Here is a 16,962-nt window from a genome sequence, read left to right as displayed (position 1 = left end):
GCGGCCGGGCGTGGTGCTGGCCACCCACCCCATCGTGTCCCTTCCCGGACTGCATAGGTGCTCGCTAACAGCACTTGCCCTAACAGTACGTTAAGGCTATACGGTGAATCTTTGTCTTTCTGTGTGTGTGTGTGTACGTGCGAGAATGTGTGTGCGTGTGTGACGCTGCACTGTAACTGCAACACTTTGGGCAAGCATTGATCGCAGTCGATTTGGAGTGTTGATAGTTGACAGGCCCTGTATTTATATCCAAACAACAGAGACAAAGGTCCCCCGTGTAACTCACATAATCCGTTGGGGCAAGTGCTGTTAGCGCGTAAGCACCTACGAAGGCTGGCAAGGCACACGAGGGAGTCGTGTGGAAAGGAACCTCGCCCGTAGCAGATGCTGAATTAAGTCTGAGTCGACCTAGGGGAGGCCCAGAACCGCTTCAGATTATTAGTCCCCGATGCTGGCCGCGAGTGGGAATCGAATTCAGTTTTCGCGGGGTGTGCTGACAAAAAGACAAAGATCCCCGTATAACCTTAACAGGCTGTTGGGGCAAGTGCTCTTAGTGAATAGCACCTATAGAGGCTTGCACGGCACACGAGGGGGTGGGTGTCCAGCATCAGGCCCGGACGCCTTTGTCTCCCCAGTGGCGATGTTTGCACACCACACCAGACACGCATTTGAGGCTGTGTCGACCTAGGGGAGGCCCAGGACCGATTCCGAAAATCTCACTTTTGATGGCCTTGAGCGGGGAATTGAACTCGGTTCGCCGCTACACTGCCGCTCCCCCTTCACAGACACTGCCCAATAGACAGACACACTCACACATTTAACTGATTTGCTGACGAATTTATTTCTATTTTACCAGGTTAGGCCCCACTGAGCTACGTAACTCTTTTTCAGAAGCGACATGGCCACAAAGCAGCAGTCAAACACTCTAAACGCGTGATGTTTATTCTAAATGTGGAATGAAAAACCGGAGGACCCGGAGAAAAATTTTGCGCGACCACAGGGACAAGTGCCACGCAAACACCAAATAAACAACAGGCATCGACAGGGTCTGGGATCGAACCCACGCCCTCCTGTGCACCAGGCGAAGTAGTTAACATTTAACGAGCTCAAAGAGCAGCCATGCAATTGATTTGCTCAGCCCAGCGTCAGTGGAGCAAACCTCCACAGCTGGGCAGCTCTTGCAGATTCCCTTTGAGCACATTTTATTTTAATTTTGTTTATCATCATTCTCTTCCACGCCGGCCACGCGCCTCGCAAGAGGTGGGATTACCCACACTGAACCCCACCGCACGCGATCCCTGCCACGCTCATTCTGACGGAGACAGATGGAGAAAGAGACGCCGTAGCCCTGACGCTGGGTACCAGCTTCTCAGCGCAGCTGGTTCAGTGTCTCTGACAAGGCCATCATGAACCCCCATGATACAGGCACACAGGGTGAGATATAGCAAGAGACTCCCAGACCCAGGGCTCGAACCCAGACTCTCAGGGTAGCTGACGCACAGCGGGGGTAGCAAGAGACTCCCAGACCCAGGGCTCGAAACCCAGGTTCTCAGGGTAGCTGACGCACAGCGGGGGTAGCAAGAGACTCCCAGACCCAGGGCTCGAACCCAGGTTCTCAGGGTAGCTGACGCACAGCGAGGTAGCAAGAGACTCCCAGACCCAGGGCTCGAACCCAGACTTTTAGGGTAGCTGACGCACAGCGGGGGTAGCAAGAGACTCCCAGACCCAGGGCTCGAACCCAGGTTCTCAAAGGTGCTGATGCACAGCGAGGTAGCAAGAGATTCCCAGACCCAGGGCTCGAACCCAGGTTCTCAGGGTAGCTGACGCAGAGCGTGATAGCAAGAGACTGCCAGACCCAGGGCTTGAACCCAGACTCTCAGGGTAGCTGACGCAGAGCGTGATAGCAAGAGGTACCCAGACCCAGGGCTCGAACCCAGGTTCTCAAAGTTGCTGACGCAGAGCGTGATTGCAAGAGCCTCCCAGACTCAGGGCTCGAGCTCAGACTCTCAGGGTAGTTGACGCAGAGCGTAATAGCAAGAGGTGTCCAGACCCAGGGCTCGAACCCGGGTTCTCAAGGTGCTGACGCAGAGCGTGATAGCAAGAGACTCCCAGACCCAGGGCTCGAACCCAGGTTATCAAAAGTTCTGATACAAAGCATCATAGCAAGAGACTGCCAGACCCATGGCTCGAACCCAGACTCTCAGGGTAGCTGACTCACAGCGGGGGTAGCAAGATACTTCCAGACCCAGGGCTCGAACCCAGGTGCCTCAGGAGAGCTGACGCAGAGCCTCGAGAGCAAAGTGCATCACTCAGGCAGCCACTTAGCGGCTAATATCGGCGTAAACACGCTTACATAACCAAGGGCATAATCGCGCGTGATTAGGGGCCGAATAATTGCGCCTGCCTTCAAATTGGTACAAAAGTGCTCATGTACACACACACAGAGACACCCACCACGCAAAATCACCTGCTGAAAATCACCCTCATTTGCTAAAGGCAAAAAAAAATCCATTCCGCAAATTGGTTATAATTGAATTAGCGGTCGCATCTGAAGTCAATGCTTACAGAATATTGATTCAGTTTTTTGTTGTTGCTATTTATTCCGTCATTCATTGAAATTGCGATAATAAAACTAAGAGTATGTTTTATTATTATTCTGAGCCTTGTGGTAAGCTGTGTGCGCGCACACACACGAAATAATAATAATACGATTATAATTCCGCCGTAAGAGCCAGAGAAACACAAAGAGAGAGAGAAAAAAAAACCTAGCCTTAATGTATTTAATCGGGCAAGCATTCAGCTACTGATGCTGCTGCTGTCCATGGTACTAGCGCAGCAGCAGCAGCAGCAGCCAAACGCTGTTGTGGTGGTGGTAGTTGTTTGGAAGGGGAATTGATGGTGTACATGAGTGCCGGACAAAAGCCTTTCTCAATGAGATACGGGAATGGGAAGAACGCCTGGTGCACAGAGCTAATGACACGGGGCTGTCTATTTATTGAGGCGATTGTGTTTTGTTAAATGGGCGTTATGAGGTTTTCGCCGCCGTACTTAGCGAGAAATGCCGGCTAGAGTTGAAATACAGATAATGGGATTGTAATCATTGTCGCTGTCGTCGTTGTGATCATCATCATGATCATAACCATCATGATCGTAATCATTATCATCGTCAGCAGCAGCAGTAGTATTCGCGGTTGCATTGTCATCAGTAGCAGGAATAGCATCATCATCAGCAGCAGCATTGTCATCATCATCATCAGCAGCAGCAGCATTGTCATCATCATCATCAGCAGCAGCATTGTCATCATCATCAGCAGCAGTATTGTCATCATCAGCAGCATTGTCAGCACCACCACCATCATTGTTATCATCATCATCAGCATCGTCATCATCAGCAGTATTTTCATCATCAGCAGCATCATCATCAGTAGCATTGTCATCATCAGCAGCAGCATTTCCATCATCATCAGCAGCAGTATTTTCATCATCATCAGCATCATCAGTAGCATTGTCATCATCATCATCAGCATTGTTAGCAGCAGCATGATCATCATCATCATCAGCAGCATTGTCAGTAGCAACAGCAGCAACACCCCGCGGTAGGAGGCAAGAGGCGTCAATCGAGCAGCCTGATTCGAGCCTAACGCGGGCATTGTTGTTACAGATGAATTGCAAAGCAAGCGACAGGAGTTTGATGCCGAAAGTTTGCGTGGCGGGGGTTATGGTGGAGTCACTGATTTATAATTGTGATGGGGGGGTGAAAGCAAAAAAAACAAAATGCGATTTAAAAGCAACGTTTTTGTTGTTGCTACTTTCTACTTATTTATAGAAGTGTTTTATGTTCATATGTATGTGTTTGTTGTTTGTTATTCATGTTGTTGACTTTCATGTTCGCGTGATGTCTGACTACGATCCGACTCGTAGCCTCGCCGCCTAAAGGGATCTGGGCAAGAATTTGAAAGCTATCAATTCCATTGTTTTTAAAACCCAAACGACGAACTATTTGTCGTTTTATTTCACCAGGTAAGGCTTCAGAAGCCACCGGGCTACAATAGCTCAACAAATCGGCACATCCTCATTATCGTGTGGACATTTATAGCAGCAGCCAACGCACTCCAAACGCGTGATGTTGTTTCTAAATGTGGAGGGGAAAAAACGGAGGAACAGGAGAAAGATCCACGCAACCACCACGGGGGAGAGAGAAAGACGCGAACTCCAAATTTCCAATAGGCGTCAGGGTCGGGATTGGACCAACGACCTCCTCCTCCTGTATACCAGACGAGATAGTAAACATCTCACCACTGGAATAGCGAGAGAGAGAGAGACACGCAAACTCCAAATATACAGCAACAGGCGTCAGGGTCGGGATCGAACACAAGACCTCCTCCTGTATACCAGGCGAGGTAGTTAACATCTCACCATTGGAATAGATATATATAGAGGGAGACACGCAAACTCCAAATATACAGCAGGTGTCAGGGTAGGGTTCGAACCAACAACCTCCTGTATACCCGGCGACGTAGTTAACATCTCACCACGGGAATAGAGTGAGAGAGAGAGAGAGACATGCAAACTCCAAATATACAGCAGGCGTCAGGGTCGGGATGGAACTCACAATCTCCTGTACACCAGGCGAGGTAGTTAACATCTCACTACGGGGGGGAGAGAGACACGCAAACTCCAAGTATACAGCAGGCGTCAGGGTCGGGATGGAACCCACAACCTCCTGTACACCAGGCGAGGTAGTTAACTTCTCCTCGCCACCGCGGCTCTTTTAACTTTGCAGAGCCTCGCTCTTTAAATCCCGGCTATTACTGGCCACCCACCACGGGCCGCAATAATTGCGTGGAATGATGCAGCTTCTCTGGCTATGTGGAGTCTGTGTGCAGTGGTTCGGTTCCCGCTCACGGCCAACAACAGCGACGATTATCTGAACCGGTCCTGGAACTCTCCTAGGTCAACTCAGCCTCAAATGAGTGCCTGGTGCGGCGTGTAGTAAACATCGCCACTGGGGAGAGACAAAGGGGTGCGGGGCGTGGTGCTGGCCGCCCACCCACCTCGTGTGCCGTGCCGGCCTTCATAGGTGCTAGTCGCTAACGGCACTTGCCCCTACAGTCTTTTGTTGAGGTGGTGGTGAGGTGGGGGGGGGGATCTTCGTCTGTGTCTAGGAGTTATGTGTGGCGAGCGGTGGTGCAGTGGTTAGGGTGCGGCAACCTCATGAACCATTTCGATTTAAAGCTTTCGTGACTGCAAGGATTCATCTTCTTTGGTTCTTTCGGTAAAGTCACGTAGAATGAGAATAAAATAATACATTGATAAAATAAAATAACACAATAATATTCTCACGACGTTTCGGCCACAACACAAGCGGCCTTCATCAGGTGTCTGGAGGATAGCGCTGTCCTCCAGACTGTCTCGTCCCCTTCACCTGATGAAGGCCGCTTGTATTGTGGCCGAAACGTCGTGAGAATATTATTGTGCTATGTTATTTCATGAACCATCTGTCTCGTGGCCAGCAGCAGAAGCAGCAGCAGGAGACATTTGACATTTAGCCCCCGAACCGCATTGCCGCACGCACGAATAGAATAGAAGGGTAATTGTATAAACTAAACTCAATATGTTTGTTCATGTTACCAAGTAAGGTCCCGTAGCAGCTGACATGGGACACATCTTCGTCAAGCAGCGCTGACACACACTCTCACGCTCACTCGGAATCATCGGAATAGTCATATTAATTCGAGGAGGAATCCGATGAGCTATGAAGCTTTTGTGTTGTTGTTTTTTTAACAGAAACTGATGTCCAGTAGGGGCACAAGAAAGCAAGGCAAAAGCACTGACACAATCATAACAAAGGCAAAGATCCCCCGTATAGCCTCAACATACTGTTGGGGGCAAGTGCAGCTATCGAGCACCTATTAAGGCCGGAACGGCACACGAGAGGGTGGGTGGCCAGCACCACGCCCGGCCGCCTTTGTCTCCCCACCTATTCACACCCAGGGTAGGAGTCGAACCCGTGAACCCGTTCCTATTGACACCCAGGTCAGGAGTCGAACCCAAGGCTCCGTACCTATTCGCAGGACGTGGGGCATGGCCGTGCAGCGCCGGGGTCCCAGCAGAAGAAGGGCCGAGAAGGCCAACAGCTGTGCCGGCCACGCGAAGGCCCAGGTCCCTGGCCGGTGTGCCCGCATTGCAGGGCTTTCCGTGCTGTGTTCCTTCACATGCAGCTCCCGTTGTCTAAATCGGTCTGCACGCAAGTATACAAGTACATACACAAATGTATCACACACATACACGTGCGCATACACACATGTACACGTGTACCACATACACACGCGTACCACACACATATACTTACCACACACACGCATGTACCACACACACATGTACCACACACACACACGTACCATACACACGTGCCATACACACGTCCCACACACACACATGTACCATACACACGTACCACACACATGTACCATGCACACGTACCACACACACACGTACCACACACACATGTACCATACACACGTACCACACACACACATGTACCATACACACGTACCACACACACACATGTATCATACACAGGTACCACATACACACACATGTACCACACACACACAAATGTACCATACACACGTACCACACACACATGTACCATAAACACGTACCACACACACACACATGTACCATGCACACGTACCACACACATGTACCATACACACGTACCACACACACACGTACAATACACACGTACCACACACACACACATGTACAATACACACGTACCACACACACACACATGTACCATACACACGTACCACACACATGTACCATACACACGTACCACACACACACACGTACAATATACACGTACCACACACACACACCTGTACAATACACACGTACCACACACACACACATGTACCATACACATGTACTACACACACACACGTAACACGTCGCCGTTTGAACAGCATTGGTGTACACGTGTACATGCTTGCCAGGTGCTGTAGGATCGGGCTGCAAGGTGTCTGAAGGATACCACTGCCGCAATGGATTACTGAATCCATCTGTGCGGAGCTTCGAGTGTCACCCACATGACGCCCGAGATCACTGGTTTCCTAGCAATGGAATGCATGGCCCAACATCGCAATGCAGCAGGACTCTCCTGACATCGAATCTTGAGACTCAGTTAGGCTTATTATGATGATTACTACGTTCTGCTGCAATAAATAATATTCATAATAACATACCTCACATGTGCACATGAACAGCCCTTTTGTTCAATTGTATGTGGTATGAAAGCACAGTGGGTGTTGATGGGTGGGACACGTGGTGTGCAGGGAGGAGGATGGGGTGGTGATGGGTGGGTCACGTGGTGTGTATGGAGGAGGATTGGGTGGTGATGGGTGGGTCACGTGGTGTGCAGGGAGGAGGATGGGGTGGTGATGGGTGGGACACGTGGTGTGTAGGGAGGAGGAGGATGGGGTGGTGATGGGTGGGACACGTGGTTTGTAGGGTAGAGGAGGAGTAGGCCAAGTCACCGAGACCGACATTGGAGTGGCGCCCAGAGGTCGCGACCAAGTGGACGAGAAGTTCTCACGCCAGACGATGGTGGTGGTTGTGGTGGTGGTGGTTTTGGTGGTGGTTGTAGTGGTGATGGGAGTATTGCGGTTAGCGCGCTGCGCTACGAACCTGGCGACTCGAGTTCAATTCCCGCTCACGGCCAACAACAGCGACGATTATCTAAACCGGTCCTGGAACTCTCCTAGGTCAACTCAGCCTCAAATGAGTACCTGGTGCGGTGTGTAAACATCGCCACTTGGGAGACAAATGGGGCCCGGCGTGGTGTTGGCCACCCTCCCCCTCGTGTGCCGTGCCGGCCTTCATAGGTGCTCGCTAACAGCACTTGCCCCAACCGCCTGTTGAGGCTATACGGGGGATCTTTGTCTTTGTGCTGATGGTGGTGGCGATGGTGACGATGCTGTTACTGCGAGGGAAGTCGTTTGAGGTGATGTTCTCAGACAGGAGACCCGTATAGGTCCTTCCCCTTACCTCCGATTAGCACGGTTGGCTATGTACGGTGCGAAAGAAATTCGACAAAGATACCCCCACATAAGAACCTATAGACTCACACAGAGACTCATAGCCTCCCATAGAGATCTGTCCACCAAACATTTTCCCACACAGCATCTTGAGAATTAGTCACATTTAGAGGCTACATAAATACGCAAATATATATAACTCAATATATTTAACTAGTTTCGTTTTACCATTCAGCTGGTTGACTGGCGGCAGTAGCCCGATGTATCACGGATGTGGTGTGCTGGGTGGCTGACCCGATGAGTCGCAGCTGACATCAAAGGCCCCCAAAATGTAACAATACAAACAAAATGTGAAATGGGTCTCTGTCGTTTTAGTTGAAAACAGACGGCGAAATAGATCTGACATTTTACTCATTCATTCAATTAGCTCATTCACAATGTGCCCTTTTAATTGCTGCTGCAGAAAAGGGAAGAAACACAACGACGACAAAAATACCCCCACAATTAATTCGCAAGAAATCCGAGTGGCTCATTTAATGGCCTCTCACTATATTACGTTACGTTGGTGTCTCTCAATATTAAAAATAAACATGTAAGAGTAATTTCGATTTAAAGCTTTCGTGACTGCAATGATTCATCTTCTTTGGTTCTTTCGGTAAAGTCACGTAGAATGAGAATAAAATAATAAATTGATAAAATAAAATAACACAATAATATTCTCACGACGTTTCGGCCACAACACAAGCGGCCTTCATCAGGTGAAGGGAGCGAGACTGTCTGGTAGGACAGCGCTGGAGTGAGAGAGCCACGTTCAGATCACGCGACTCTAAGCTTAAAAGCCGTGATCTGAACGTGGCTCTCTCACTCCAGCGCTGTCCTACCAGACAGTCTCGCTCCCTTCACCTGATGAAGGCCGCTTGTGTTGTGGCCGAAACGTCGTGAGAATATTATTGTGTTATTTTATTTTATCAATTTATTATTTTATTCTCATTCTACGTGACTTTACCGAAAGAACCAAAGAAGATGTAAGAGTAATAATAATGATTAAGTAGTTTATACATTCACAGCCATCTTTGTCAATTCACAGCTGGGTGCTGATACCTTCGCAAGCCGTGTCGGGTCGAGGGGGAGAGGAGGGGGTTGCTTGACCATACTTCACCATTTTTGGTCAGTGCAGGTTGGCGAAGGGTAGGGGAGTAGATCAGTCCGCGCTGATGTGAGCCGTGGCCGGGATTTGAACTTAAGGGTCTGTGGGGTCAAGTGTTCTTAGCGGGCACCTATTCAGGTTAGCACGGAACATGCCATTGGGGAGGGAAGTGTGTGTGGGGGGGGGGGGGGGGGTGACCAGCACCACCCCTCCCCCCGGCCGCCTTTGTCTCTCCCCAGTGCCGACATCTACACACCGGACCAGGTACTCATTTGAGGCCGAGTTGACCTCGGAGGGAGGTCACGGACCGGTTCAATTGTTCGTCACTGGCGTTGGCTGAGAGCGACGCTAACCTCGGCGCCGCCGCTCCGCGCGCCACGACGAGTGGAGGATTGGAGGTGCCGCTGCTTGCATTCGTCAGCTGAAGAAGCGTCCGCGCCGATTGTTGGCCGCGGGGGACAGAGGCCGAACGGACTCCGTGACGCCGGGGCAGCCCCCGCGGCTCGGCACGCGCTAACCGCTGCGCCACCGCTCCACTCACACCACGAGGACCCGCGCGAGGCTGCGTTGCGGTTGTCGGTAAAACGGCGAGGGGGACGACGTTCCGGGGCTTGGAGCGAGTTGACACGTGGGGTAGAGGGCAGCGAGCAGCGAGCAGGGCCACTGGACTTGCAATCCAGAGGATCGCCGCTTCGATTCGATCTCCGGACGCGGCAGTTAAAACGATGCCTCCCTCCCCCCCCCCCTCTTCTCTCTCTCGCTCACCAACAGTTCTGTTCTTTCACCTGATGAAGGCTACTTGTGTTGTGGCCGAAACGTCGTGAGAATTGTATCGTCTTATTTTATTATTGTATTCTCATTCTACGTGACTTTACCGAAAGAACCAAAGAAAATGAATCCTTGCAGTCACGAAAGCTTTAGATCGAAAAATAAAAAAAAATGTTTGCGTTTTTTATTGTTTGTGTTGTGTGCGTGTTTTTATTTGTGTTGCTGGTGACTTTGTGTGTTACGCATCGGGATCGCCTCCAGTGCTGTTGCTGCTGGCGGCAATAAAAGTTCTTTTTTTAAGTCACAAAAAGTCTCTTGCTAGCCCACCCCCCATCCCTCCCCGCCCCCACCATCGCCTCTGCGCACCCAGCTCCAGCCGTGCGAACGGGTTCCACCCACAAGGTCACGCGTGGGTTTGGTGGTGGCGATTGCGGTGGGTTGGCCGGTGGGGTTAAACGTGGGGGGCTTTACCCCCCCCCCGACCCTCTCCCAGCGCGCGTGAGCTAAGGGGCCATCCATTGAGCCCGTACGCATGGATGGGGGAGGGGGGGTCGACCAAAAGGGTCCGTTTGCGTATGGGAGGGGGTCTACTGACATGTGCGTACGCATAGGAAACGGGGGGGGGGGGTAGGGTGTGAAGCCTCGATAATAATTTGTCTACGTTGGCCTTCAAATGAGTTAGATAGTCCGGCGGTGGACTATCCGTTCGCTTAAACACGTTAATATTATTAATCTTTGATCGTTTCTGCGTGGATTAAATATCGGCCGTTCTATAGGATTCGTGGGGGGGGGGGGGGTGGGTGGGTGGTGGTTTGGAAGGGCTGTAAAAAGTCCGCGTGCGTACAGGGAGCGGGGAGAGGGCTCAAGTTTTTGACGTATTTTTCATGCGTTGCGTACGCGATGGATGGCCCCTAACTCGAGACCATCCCGCCAGCGGTGCGCGTGAAGCTGTTCCAACCGCAGGGTGCCGTGCGCCTCTCGCTGTCGAGGGGAGCTCTGAGTGCCAGCGTTGGTAAGAAACCAACGAAAATCCACGTCCTGGTGCAAGTTTGTCCACTCGCTCTCTCCTGACAATCAATGGACTGACAATCAATGGACTGGCACGGACGTTGACAACGAGTAGCCGATAACCGGTTCCCCAGAAACGGTTACCGGTCCTTGCCGCTGTCACCTGACGATCATTGCGGATTTACCCGTCACCTATTAATATCACGCACGATGCACGAGATCGCGGGTGTGGTCAGCCCCACGCCCGGCCGCCTTTGTCTCCCCCGGCGCTGATGTCTACACTCCGCCCAGGTGTACATTTATTTAAGGCTGAGTCGACCGAGGGGGGAGGCCCAGGACCGGTTCGAGTATTCGCCACTGATATTGGTCGTGAGCGGAGAATGGAACTCGGGTCGCCGGGTTCGTAGCGCAGTGCGCTCACCGCTGCGCCACCGCTCCCGTCGCACATACCCACACACACACGCAGACACACACACACGCAGACACACACACACACACGCAGACACACACACACGCACACGCGCGCGCGCGCACGGACACACCAGTGCCACTGACAGCGCTCACACACACAATGTCACTGTAGTAAATACACAGCAATTATTTCACACGCTACACAGGACACCACCAGCGTAGGTACTCCCAAGCTAAGCAGGGCTGCACCTGGTTAGCACACTGCGTGGGTCTGTCTGGGAATACCAGGCGGATGTTGTTTTCTTTAGATGGCAATGTGGACGTGGATTATTGCATACATCTGTGTGGAGCTCTGAGAGTTTGTGTGTGTGTGTGTCTGTGTGGTGAGCAATAATGTAGCGTTTGATGCGCTGCGCTACGAACCAGCGACGATTATCTGAAACGGTTCTGGGCCTCCCCTAGGTCAACTCAGTCTCAAATGAATACCCGGTGCGGTGTGTAGTAAGCACCGCCGCTAGGGAGACAAAGGCGGCCGGGCGTGATGCTGGCCACCCACCCCCTCGTGTGCCGTGCCGACCTTCACCGGTGCTCGTTAACAGCACTTGCCCCAACAGTCTGTTAAGGCTATACGGGGGAGCTTTGTCTTGCCTCCCTGCCCTGCTAATGAGTGGTTGTGTTTTTTTTCTCCGGGTTTCTCCGATCAGCCCAGACCCGAGGGCAAAAAACAAAACGAACGAATCCCGGGAATTGAATTCCCGACCGAACATCGCGACGTGGCAACATCCTCCTGAAAGTGAGTCGCGAGACTCGCCAAAAACAGAGATGGTTTGGATACAAGGGGGCATTGCGTGTGTGTGTCTGTCAAATGATACGTAGCTTACACATGCTGCGTTAACATCGCCGCTAGGGAGACAAAGGCGGCCGGGAGTGGTGCTGCCCACCCACCCCCTTCGTGTACCGTTCCGGCCATCAAAGGTGCTCGCAAAACAGCACTTGCCCCGACAGTCTGTTAAGGCTATACGGGGAATCTTTGTCTTTGTATGTTGGACTTCTTTCGTACGTAGCCAACCGCGCTAATGGGGTTAGCATAGAAGTAGGATCAGTACCGTACAACAATGGATTGTGCCGCACCCTAATATCTCGGCGGACAACGCGTAGCTTTGCGCCTGTTTATGCACGCTGATCGTCCATCCCGGTGTGATCCAGACTCAACTTTGCTTACCTTCCGTGGGGTTTATGTTCGAGGCTTCTCGCATACAGGGGTGGCCCAAAAGTCAGGACACATAGGGGGCCGTCCACAAATGACGTCACGCGATTTTGGACGTTTTTTGACCCCCCCCACCCCCCTCCCTCGTCACACGGCGTCACAAAAAGTCAGACCACCCCTTAAATATGACGTCACAAAGCTCTGCCCCTCGCCCCCCAAATGTTTTTTTTTATATAAAACATGCTTCAAATCGCTTTAAACTATTGTCATTGTAGTGCGTGTTTAATGTGCCGCTGCACTCTGGTGTTGTAGGAGAAAACATTTATATATTAAAAAAAGTATATTTAATTAAGCAGAACGTGTTGTCTATGTTTATTTAAAGTTGCGCATTTTCATGTGACGTCACATTTCTCAAACCCCCTCGTCACACATCGTCACAAATGTCTGACCCCCCCCCCCCCCCAGGTGCGTGACGTCATTTATGGACGGCCCCTTAAGGGTTATTTAATTTACTTAAACACCGGCATTAAAACAGTTTAATTATGCATTAAGTTTATACTTGATCTATTATCATTATTCATTACTATTGTTCGTCATCCTTTTTCAGATGAAAGACATTTGGCAAAAATTGACGAGGCATAATTGATTAATGTTCAAAGAATAGAGAATGCATGCATCATGAATGAATGTTAATGGCAGTGAGTTTGAACATGTGTTAAAATCTATTAAATAACCTGACAATATTTGTTAAAATTTTGATTTAAAGCTTTCGTGACTGCAGTGATTCATATTCTTGGTTCTTTTGGTAAAGTCACGTTGAAGGGAAACAATAAAATAATAAAAATATAAAAAAACAAAATGTTATTGTTTTATATATTTTATTATTTTATTGTTTCCCTTCAACGTGAGTTTACCAAAAGAACCAAGAATATAATATTTGTTTAAATAATAACCCAATGTGTCCTGACTGTTTGGGCCACACTGTATACATTTATCAACGATGAAAAATATAACATTTCAGTTTTTTCGCAATGTATGATGTGTGTGCATGCGTACTTTGAGTGCGTGTCAGAACTGCTGGCATAATCCAGCGGTGGAAACTCCACATTCCTATGACAGAAGCGAGTATTTCATCCCATTAATGCATGAGTGTTATACACACGTGGGATGGCAACCAGGGCACCCGGAGATAACCCACACGTGCGAGGGTGCAACGCTATATCCCATACAGACGGACCAGATGGAGATTAGTCCACACACTGCTGTACCACCGCCTTCTCCTGGCGAGTCAGGGGGTACGGCTCCTCCTCGACTGCCACCCACGGCGAAAGGGGAGAGGGAGTTTCACATCACCACCATCTGCGTGTGATCCACTAACCCTCACTGCTACCTCTACACTGCTGGATGGTTACAGGCAGCCACTACGACCACCACCACACAGGTACCCAGACGACTTAACGGATACTCTCTATTGCAATAGCTCTACACACTAACTACACACTAACACTGTAATCCAAATGCAACATTTATCACGCGCAGTTATAATAGGACGCATGTGTGTGTTGAGCAAAAATATCCATACATATGTACACACAAAGACCCCCCGTATAGCCTTAACAGACTGTGTGGGCAAGTGCCGTCAACGAGATTCTATCTAGGGCAGCTCAATGCACGAGGAGGTGGCGTGGTCATTACCACGCCCGGACGCCTTTGTCTCTCCCCAGTCCTGACGTTTACGGCACCAAATACCTATTTATGGCTGAGTCTACCTAGGAGAAGCGCAGCAGACCCGGCTCAGATAGAATGGTGGCCAGGATTTGTAGCGTAGTTGCGCTTATCACTGCGCCACCGCTCCACACACTCCCATCCATCTACATGCCCACACATGTACAGTACTTACACACATAATATACACACACACACACACCACACGCAAACATCCCTTGTGTAGCCTTAGCAGACTGTTGGGGCAAGTGCTGTTAGCGAGCACCGCCTATAACGGCAAGCACGGCGCACGATGGGGTGGGATATTCACACGCACATGAACACACACACACACACGTACGCATGCACAGGCACACGCATTTAGACACACAATACACACACACACTTAAAACGATCCCCCGTGTAGCCTTAGCAGACTGTTGGGGCAATTGCTGTTAGCGAGCGGAACCCACGAATGCAGGAACGGCACGCGACGGGGCTGGGTGGTCAGCACCACGCCCGGCCGCCTTTGTCTCCCAAGTGGCGATGCTGACACAACCGCACCAGCCACTCGTTTAGGGCTGAGTCGACCTAGGGGAGGGACCCAGCACCGGTTCAAATAATATCGTGGTGGGTTTATCGCTGCGCGCACAACCCTCGGCGCTGCCACTCCCCCCCACACACACACACACGCGCGCGCACGCGCTCACCACATACATTCGCACTCAGAACAGCGAACTAACGTGCGATGTTTCGTAGAACAACAAGCGAGCGCATTGAATGACACGAGGGAACGGCGAAACTTTGTGTACTTACATGCTGGAAGAGCCCCGGTTAGACGCCCACAGCGGGCGAGCGCATTGCCCACGACGCCTCTCGCCAGTTTTTTTTTATTTGCCTCCTTTTCTTCTTTCCAGCCGAGATGAGCAAAAACCTCGTCTCCACCTCTTCTCGTCTACGAAGCGCTCCTCGCGACGTTAAAGACTCGGGTGGACCGCACGACGAGGAGGTTGTTTGCAGGCACCACAAGTTGCAATCAATGCGCACGGAAGAGCGATTGGATGGTAACAGCCGGATGCGAGATTTACATCAAATCGCGATCATCATCGTAGTATCAATTATTTCAGAAATGAGATTCGTCGTCGTCGTCGTCGTCATCATCATCTCGCCATCTTCACGATAATCATCACAGTCTTCATCATCATCATCTTCAGCATCATCACAATCATGGGCGTGAATGCAAGACCACGTATAATCCAAGACGAGTCATTATGTCAGCCGCAAAAAAAACGTGAAATCCTTCTTGGCAGCTTTAATTGATGTGTGTGTGTGTTCCGTTTATGCTGCAGTAATGTCTATAGGTCTGTGTGTGTGTGTCTAATTTATATTCCGTAAAAACATTCTTCGGGGGTAATCTCGCAAGGAGTATGCGTGGCAGCAGCACAGATGTGGAGACAGAGAGTGGTGTGGGTGAGCGAGAGAGGGAGAGCAGAAAGGAGAGAGAGAGAGAGGGAGGGAGAGAGAAAGGGAGAATGGGGGAGGGGGGTAGCGCGTGTGTGCGCGAATACAGCAAACACTGACAAAGATCCCCCGTGTAGCCTTAGCAAGCTGCCAGGGCTAAGTGCCGTTAGCGAGTAGCACCTCTGAAGGCCGGCACGGCACGCGAGGAGGAGGAGGGGAAAGGGACGTGGGTGGTCAGCACAAAGCCCAGCCACCTTTGTCTCCCCAGTGGCGATGTTAATAGAACCACCGCAAACCCCTTTGGTAATAATTTGAGGCTGAGTCGACCTGTGGGAGGCTCAGTAACAGCTCAGATGTCACTCACGTCGCGGAATCGAATTCGGGTCAATTTGTGCACATCAGAGCACGGTGCGCAAAACCGATCCGCCACCGCTCCCATTCTGGCACTGACAAAGATCCTCCGTGTAGCCTCTTAGCAGACTGTCGGTGCTAAGTGCTCTTAACGAGTGGCACCTCCGAAGGCCTGCACGGCACGCGATGGAGGGTTGGTGGTCAGCACCACGCACCGGCCACCTTTGTCTCCCCAGTGGCGATGTTTACGCACCGCACCAGGTGCTCGATCTAGTGGCTTGGATGAGCCAGGAGCGGTTCGTGTAGATCGTCACTCGTGCCGGTGGTGGCCGTGATGAGCGGGAATGGAACTCGCGTCGCGCCGGTTAGTAGCGCAGCGCGCTAACCGCTCCGCCACCGCTCCCCATGCGAGCACAACAACCGTCGTTCACCACCAATGGGCGGTGACGTCACCTCGGCGCTTGTGCCAGGCTAGGTGCACTTTGAGGCCGCGTGAAGTGTCAAAGGCCCGCTGGCAGGAGGTCACGAAACAGACCCAGGTGCCATGGGTTGACGGACCGAGATGACTGGCAGGAGGCTCCACTGTGCCAACCTGCTGTGCTTTAGCCACCCGGCGCTCCGCTCGTTGTTGTGAGCGTCGCTCCTACGCCCTCCGTTGTTGCTGGAGGGGCGACTGCCTCTAACTCCCTCGGAGCGTTCTTCACGAGCCTCCTCCACAGAGGTCGATCTTGCTGGTACCAAGAATAGAACCGGTATTTAATCAGCTCCACGTGTATCTAGTTTGACACGCGTGTGTGTGTGCGTACGTGCGGGGAGCGGTAGTGTAGCGGTTAGCGCGTCGCTCTACGAGCCTGGCGATCCGG

At 51.2% G+C, this 16,962-nt stretch overlaps 1 protein-coding gene across 3 annotated transcripts in view; it reads right to left on the bottom strand.

The window, feature by feature from the left end:
* Nucleotides 1-15,802, bottom strand: part of LOC116955637 (glutamate receptor ionotropic, kainate 2-like) — a 112,853-nt gene extending 97,051 nt beyond the window's left edge. For 2 of the 3 annotated variants that reach the window (XM_076053278.1, XM_076053280.1), the window contains exons 1-2: nt 15,104-15,802; nt 6,065-6,241 (exon numbers count right to left, since the gene is read on the bottom strand). In XM_076053278.1, coding sequence (XP_075909393.1) covers nt 6,065-6,185 — 121 coding nt within the window. In that variant the 5' untranslated portion in view covers nt 6,186-6,241; nt 15,104-15,802. Of the gene's footprint in view, nt 1-6,064; nt 6,242-8,270; nt 8,655-15,103 lie in introns of those variants that run through there. The other variant, XM_076053279.1, reaches the window with a different exon arrangement.
* Between the last annotated feature and the right edge of the window lie 1,160 nt (nt 15,803-16,962).

The sequence above is a fragment of the Petromyzon marinus genome, chromosome 60 (assembly GCF_048934315.1).
Source record: "Petromyzon marinus isolate PM22_M1 ecotype Great Lakes invasive population chromosome 60, UKy_Petmar_22M1.pri1.0, whole genome shotgun sequence".
Lineage (NCBI taxonomy): Eukaryota > Metazoa > Chordata > Hyperoartia > Petromyzontiformes > Petromyzontidae > Petromyzon > Petromyzon marinus.
The sequence above is the reverse complement of the archived record's forward strand: the minus strand, read 5'-3'. Positions and strand labels throughout refer to the sequence as shown.